Source organism: Rhinopithecus bieti, unplaced genomic scaffold (assembly GCF_001698545.2).
Source record: "Rhinopithecus bieti isolate Rb0 unplaced genomic scaffold, ASM169854v2 scaffold_3764, whole genome shotgun sequence".
NCBI lineage: Eukaryota > Metazoa > Chordata > Mammalia > Primates > Cercopithecidae > Rhinopithecus > Rhinopithecus bieti.
This window is the reverse complement of record NW_016804367.1, coordinates 1,128,450-1,136,245: the sequence shown is the minus strand read 5'-3', so window position 1 is coordinate 1,136,245 and position 7,796 is coordinate 1,128,450. Positions and strand designations below refer to the sequence as shown.

General features: G+C 45.0%; 1 protein-coding gene across 4 annotated transcripts in view; it reads left to right on the top strand.

Moving 5' to 3' along the window:
• Positions 1-2,658, top strand: part of SLC5A9 (solute carrier family 5 member 9) — a 32,118-nt gene extending 29,460 nt beyond the window's left edge. For all 4 annotated transcript variants that reach the window (XM_017867527.1, XM_017867528.1, XM_017867530.1 and 1 more), the window contains one exon: positions 1,356-2,658. In XM_017867527.1, coding sequence (XP_017723016.1) covers positions 1,356-1,564 — 209 coding nt within the window. In that variant the 3' untranslated portion in view covers positions 1,565-2,658. The remainder of the gene's footprint in view (positions 1-1,355) is intronic.
• Positions 2,659-7,796: the final 5,138 nt, after the last annotated feature.

The following is a 7,796-nucleotide window of genomic DNA, read 5'->3' as shown; positions in this document are numbered from 1 at the left end:
ATTTTTTAAATATAAATAATATATATATTTAAAGGACAGCAGAGTAGATCTGAAAGAAATATGTTCATCCCAGGTTTCAGATATGAATTTATTGAGTTATGGCACACCACTTAATAACTCCTTTAGTGACATAGGCTCTCTGGGCATAGGAATTTAAATATGAAGCTTTGTGCATCCTCTGTCTCAGAAGTTTGCCAAGGGAATCAAAGGAGAGAATGTTTCAATCAGCTTGGAAAATGATAAAGTCTAGTACAAACGAAATGCTGAATTCATATTACCATTAGTGCAGTTTTGTTGCTATGTGACCTTAAATAAGTCTCTTCCCTTTCCTGAGACTTTTTTCTTCTCTGTGCAATCAGGGAGCCAGACCAGATGGCATCCAAGGTTCTTGCATCTCTGACACCCTGTGGTTTCATTGAACTTACCAGCTACCACACTCTAAACACATTAATATAATAAAGCATTCATTCCCAGTGCATTCTTTTCAATCTCAGTGAAAGGATTTTTATATTAATTTTATTTGTGATATAATATCTGTTGATTTAAAAACACTTAAAATATTTACCTTATTACTTCTTTTGAATTTAGTTTTTAGTGAATTGTGCTATATTTTAACCTCAGAGCAGGCCCCTTTCTCACCCCGAGGAAGCCCGTGTCGCCATGGGTTCGGTCTCATGTACATTTAGAATATCATATGCACCAGAACCTCTCCCACTGCTCCAGCACTGGTAACTTTTTAAAGTGCTGTTCAATTTCCATCCTCATTTGGTAGTCAGAACAACCCAGAGAAGAATGGGGTATATGTCATTGATACATCTGAGACAGAAAGAACCTCCAGCTCAGAGAAGCTGAGTGATTTGCATATGGCCTCACAGTCAGCTAATGGCGGAGCTGACCCTGGAACCAGGTTTCTGGCTTGCAGCCCAGTGCCCTTTCCAATTGCAGTTGTGGCAGTCTGCCTGGTTCAAACGCTTCCTTCTTCCTGGGTGAGATAATGCTCCTTCCTTCTGCCCTTATTCAGGACTTGTGCTATGAACTGGGATGAACTGCATTATCCTGCCACCTTAATACACCATCCCCTCTCCAAGAAAGTAGTGCTTCCACTACATGACTGTTTGGGTGCTGTGGCCAAGGTCAGAACTTAGTCTAGAGTACCAGCTCAGCCCTCAGTCTGTAGTTTGCAGAAAGTACAAGTCAATAGCTTCACCCCTCCCCATTTCCTGTGCACCCCCCATACTTTCCTTCAGTTTCTCACCATCTCTCTCCCTCCCCTACTCTCCTATCACTTTCCTTTCTCCAATCTTCTTTGCCTCTCCCCTCCTGCTCTTCTTCCTCTTCTGGCTTTGTCCCTCCAGCCCCAAGCAGGTCCTGGGGAAAGTTGCTCTGGAGCTGGTTCTGTGGGCTCTCTGGAGCACCGGAGCAGGCCCTGAGCCCAGCAGAGAAGGCTGCGCTAGAACAGAAGCTGACGAGCATTGAGGAGGAGCCACGCTGGAGACATGTCTGCAACGTCAATGCTGTCCTCTTGCTGGCCATCAACATCTTCCTCTGGGGCTATTTTGCATGATTCCCCAGACCTGGCTTCAGTGTAGACAGACTAACAAAGCTCAAGTCTGTCAGCCACAGAAACAGGCTCTCCTCTTACTTTGCTGTCTAAACTGGAGACCACAGAAGTCAAGACTGCAAGATCCGCTGAGGAGAATCCAACTCAACCTGCACACTCGACAAGTGGAGAAACAGAAGCCCAGAGAGAGCACTGGGTTTGTTCAGGGCCACCCAGCAGGAGTCACACGGGGTTTCCCCACTCTTTCTGATACTTTGCCTTACAGACCTACCTCAAACACACTGTTTCCACCCTCTTGTTGAATGCATTCAGTAGCTTTGCTGAATGTGTGTCTTGAGGTTAGAAAAGTGGAGGATACAAGAAAAGGAGCAGCAAGAAATTTGCAAAAATCCAAGAGCACTTTTGCTCCCCATTATCCTCCTTCCTCTTCCCCTTTCTGGTTCGCCTACCTCTCTATCTTTCTATTCTTACCAATAATCTATTTGTAGCATGAATTTACTCAGGAGGGTCCTATATTTCCATTGGTGGCTCCACAGTGGTGGCTGTCAGACCCGAAGGAGTGGGGAGCCAAGGGTGGACTTTAAGCATGGTGACAGATGGTGTTTTGGGCAGAAAGCTCTTGGACAAGGGACTATCCAAAGCACTATTTAAATTCTGCCTCTTCCTACTCTCTAGCCCAAATATGCACAAAATCTCTATGGCCTTGAGAAACAGAGAGACATGACTTGTGAAAACCACGAGGAATCAAGACATGTTACTCTGTATTTAAGGATAAGCCCCACAGCAGGCAGCACAAACAGCCTGGGAGCCACTGTGCCTGTGCCTCTCTGTCCTTCTCCCTTTGCTTGCCATGTATCTGCATACCTTGGAATACACTGTGACCCCAGTTAAGTGTCCCTTCGCCAGGCAGCTGCCACAATGTCCAAACCTGGGTCAAGGTCCCACGCCTGCTCCCATAGCCCTGGACCTGCTTCTGTCACAGCACTGATCACACCGAGATGGAAGACTCCAGGGGGCAAGGACCAAGGGCCATGTCCCAAGTGACTTTGTACCCAGAAAATAACAGCTGTTCAATAAGTGTGTATTGAGTTAATTAGCTCTCCATGGTCCTGGTAGGCTTTGTGCTGCGGCTGGCTGGGTAGTAACTTGGGGTGTTAGTTGACTACCCCAAACCTTCAATATAGGGATGAGTTTCCTTGACTTGGAGTTTAAGTAACTGAGTCTCAGACACCTAGATTGAGTCTCCTTGATTTGGAGTTTAAGTAACTGAGTCTCAGACACCTAGAGTGAGATCACAGCCCCAGTTTACTGATAGACACCAGGTGAGGGCGTGCCTTTCTTCTATCTCCCAGTTGAGGCTGCCCCTACTCTCATCCATTTACACTGACCAGTAATTACAACTGGATACAAATAAAATTCTATTTCTTTGAGGTGTAGACACAGCAGATTCCATAAATACCTCCTGTCGCTGCAGCCTCCAAATTTTTGTTTCCATTGACCTTGTGACCTTGCTTCTCACTTTAGTTGGCTCTGCCCTCTCCGTTGTTTCCCATTAATCCTTACTGAGAACTCAGTTTTCCTCTGATTGCTCCCAAAACCTTCCACACTAGTATTTGTGTGTGACATATTATATTGAAGGTTTGGGGAGAAGAATTCTAAACCACAGAAGCACAATCTAAAATTGGATACTGAATATCTTATTTTTAGATGTTCCTCAGGAGCCTGCTCCCAGAATTTCTCAGAGGTCTCTTCCTTAGTCTCCAACTTCCTGCCTTCTGCCTGGCTCTTTGTCCCCTCCCCCTCTGTAGATTTGAGAGATGTTTCTCCATTCCTCCAATCTTGGCCCTCCTCCTCCTTTATTGTCCTGTTATTGTACTGAGCCTCTACTGAACTCTGGACGTATCTCATTTGACCCAAAGACAAGACATGCTGTTGAATACAGTAGGACCGCAGAAGGGTGGCCACTCCTCTTCCCTACCATTTTGCCTGATTAATTCCTACTTGCTCTTCATATCTCAGCTCAAAAGTCACATCCTAAGTAAAGCCACAGAGTCCTGGTAATGATCTCAGCCCAGACACCTACATCCCAAAGATGAACCCCTAACACTCAAGATACAGTATCATGATCCCCCAACTTTGCCTTCAAAGCATATGTCAGTGTATACTACTATATTTGTGGGATTCTTTCATTAATAGGCATCTCTTCCCCTAGACTGTGAGCTCCCTACTGAATCCCCTTCACCTAGACAGGTGCCTGGCATATGGTGGGTACAAAATTCTGTGTTATATGAATAAGTGAAAGAATAAATGAATGAAATGAGTGAGTGAAAGGGCACCCCTAGCAGAGGAAACCAAAGTTGAAAACACAAAGGTGGGAAAAATCATGACATAACTAGGAACAAAAATAGTTTGAAATGTCAGGAGTGGAAGATACACATGGACAGGACCACTGCTAGTCCTTATGCTTCCTTGTGAAACTGAGCAAAAGATGCCTTTCTTCTTGGCAGATACAGATCCTCACTATAGGGTGACAGGTGGCAGCCAGAGCCCATGCTTACTTCAGCTCCCACATGCCCCTATTGGCCAGATGTATTTGTGCGGGGCACCACCTGCACATGCATGAGTGGTAGTTCTGCATGTTGGGGAATGGGTGGTGCAGTGACTGGGAGGTAAGCAGGTGATAGCTCAGGAAGGAGGTTCCATGCTAAACTTGGGACTTCATCTCTTGTCTGGATCATTTCTATAGCCCCTTGATTCTTATCTCTCTCCCCAGCCTCTCTTCTTGCAATTCATCCTATGCACTATAGCAAGAATGATTTTTCTAAAATGCAAATATTGTTCTATTTAAGACTCTCCACAGATGGTGTTTTCCAGCTTGGCGTGAGACTCTATGAAAATTGCTAGAAATATATCCCAGGGTTTTGTCCTTGTGCTCCCTTCTGTACTACAGCCAAAGAGAGGCTATTATGTGCAGTGGTTAAGAAGACTGCAGGGGCTTGAAAGACTGATCCTCTGGAACCAAATCCTCATTCTGTCATTTTCTAATGACAAGATATTGGAAAAGTTGCTTAACTTCTCTATCTTTTCTCATCCACAAAATGGAGACAGTAACAGCAGCTACTTCACTGGGTTGATGAGAAGATTAAATTAGTTAATTCAAATAAAGTATTTAAAATAGTGCCTGGCATATAACTAAAGTACTTAATAAATATTAGCTATTATTGAGACAGCCAGGTGGGAAGGGCTCCCTGGCAAAACTCCAACTGGCCTATGCACTGAGAGGAGTGCACACTGGGATGTAGCCACAGACATTCGTGCCATTTGCAGCAGGGAGGAGCCTGGCCCCTCCTCTTCTTGGGTGGAACCTGGAATTCAATCTGTGAGGTGGGATTCCTACACTAGCAGGAACTCTGGCCTTGCAGAGTCCCTGTACCTCTTTTTTCCTTTTTGCCCAATAAATCCTGTTATTCTCACCCTTCAAATCGTCTATGAGCCTAATTTTTCATGGCCATGTGATAAGGACCTGGCTGTTAGCTGAACTAAGGAAAACGTCCCACATGATTACTGCTATTAGTAGCAGGCAAGATGAACACATAAGGAGGCATGACATTATGTAGCAATGTTATTTTAGATCTAGCACAAAATGCTGTCAGAGAAAAGAGCAGGGAAGAATTAGTTCTACCAGGGAAATCAGGAAAGGGCAGAACATAAAAGTACATAATAGAGCTGGAGTTTGAAGGATGAATGAATGGGAGTTTTCTAGAAAAAGTCATACAAGGTAGTGAGGCAGCATATGCAAAAGGGTTAAGGTACAAAAGTGCACAATGAATTCTCATAAAATAGGGATACTATTTATTCATTTGTAAATGTCAACCCTGCATATTTAATTTCCCCTTATAAACCCTGTCTGTATTTAGCCTCTTGCCTCTAAGGCAGAGCTGTGAAGATTGCTGACCAGGGACTGAAGAGAATGGGCATTGCACCACTGGGGCAGAGGCTGTCTGTCGGTGTCCTTGCCCATATCCTCTAGGTCTCAGCAGTCCTGTTTGCTGTGACTTCCTGCTGAAAGTCCCTTCACCTCTCTGCTGAGGGCTTTCTCTGACTGTAGAGAAATGTTCAGTCCCTGCATACAACAAGCTAGAAGTGCTGGGAGTTGACACACCTGGGAGCAGCCTTGAACCAGCGATGAAAAAGAGTTTGAGGATAAGCACTGTCAGTCCCTTGCCCTGAAGTGGGACAACTTGGAGCCTTGCTCTAAAATATCTTTCAGAGGTTCTCAGGGACAATGAGGCACAGCTGCCCACCACGTTAATATGTCCATTAACACACCCTGCATAGCTCCCTTCCCTTCCCTGTCTCATTTCCCCATTTCCTGGGTGGTGTTTCCTGGGATCTCCTCTGAAATAAACCGTTGGCTCCTGGTCTCACATGCTGCTTCTGGGAAACCAAACAAAGACAGTTTTTTAACAGGAAATCAGGCTTTGAAGTTGGGCTTTGTGGAGTGGGAAAAGGGTAAAGTCTGGAGGATTTTGGACATGAAGTCTTACCCACAGGGAGAGAAGTTCTCCTGTCTAGTATCGAGTCTTAGCCTTGCTGCTGGCCACAGGAAGTGCGTGCTGAAGGGAAGGTTTTCAGGCAGAGGGAACAACCCATACAAAGAGATCTATGAGTTTATCTCCAGTTTTGAAGTTTTACAATCAAGATTTCTTTCATTTTGGCACTAAACGCTACCAATAATGTCATGGGCCGCACCTTGTTCCAGGCACTAGGGGTACCACGGTGTTCAAGCTTTGGCACCTTCTTAGTTCTCAGTTAGACTCAGTTCTCTGAGGACCAGGATGTTTCTCCTTTAACTCTTATGATGCAGTAAAACAGCCAATGCGGTGGAAAGAAAAGAACCCTAAGCCGAAAGTCAGGAGACCTAAGCTCCATTCCCAGGGTGTCAGGGAGAGTCAGAGGCAAACAGTGAATCGCTGCAGTGCAGAAAGCTCACAGGTCAGGGTCAGTCCTAGAAGGGCTCTCAGTGACCAGCTAATCGGACTCCCACATTTCACAGAAAGAGACATTGGAGAATTCTAGAAGAGATGGGACTTGCTTAAGGCCATGCAAGGATTCAGCAACAATCATCCAGGTCCTTCAAGATGAAAAGTGTTTCAGGGGTAGTGGGCGAGCCAAGAATGATATAGGAGAGGCTGGAGAAAAAGGCATGTTGAGGCCTATATTACCACCAAGCCCTGGGCAGGTCTACTGAAGGCACACACGTCACACACACATTTACATTTTCATTAATGTGTCTGTCACACTCACCATTTGAAGGGGTCTCCAAGGTCCTCTCATTCAGTCCTACTTCCCGTATCCCATGCCATTGTTCATATGGCTCCCTATGCCTGGAATACTTACCCTTGACCTTCTACCTATCCCTTATCTACCTTCTGCCTGTCTCCTACTCACCTCAGGAAGCAGCATTTCCTACTAACTTTTCATGCTGCCTCCTCCACTCACCCAAGTTGGTTTTGTGTCCTTCCTCTGAGCCTCCACAGGCCCCTGTGTTTCTACCATAGCAAGTTTCATACAAGTTTCATCTCTTCTTTGCCATAGACTGGTGCTCTTTGAAATTAGGCGTGGTGTTCATCTAGGGGTTGCATTGTTTTAGGACATTTAGTAAGCTCTTCATAAATGTTCAATGAATGAGTGAATGAATGCATGTTCAATTTACTTCATCATATTTTGGCCCTGGATTCCTTAGTTATTAGCCACAATCAAGAGAAAGAATAATAAACAATATCTGTACAATCTGTATAGACTTTGGAGTTACAAAGTCCTGCCACGGGTGAGGTCTCATTAAATTCCTACAACTCCTAGAGGTAGGTAGACAAGTATCTCCTTTTCAGAAAGGCCGGTCAACACCCAAATGTGAACTTCAGGACAGCCTCTAAAAATTGAAAAGCAAAGCAGCCTTTTTGTCTCCAAGTTCCAACAACCCCCTTCACATTCAGAATGTCCCATGTATTTGAGGAATCTCAGAGGGTAGCATTCACCATTTGTGCCTCAGTTGTTCCAGTCTAATGTGGACCTTCAGCCTCATTGACTCTAATGCTCCCGTGGCCCCTTTCCAAACCTCTCATCTTTGCCATACTCTCCCATTCCAGCAGGGCCTTGTTCTCACGTTGATCTCTCCATCTCTACCTGTCAATGTGTACATATGAGATGTCACCTGGCTCACAATATATGTATA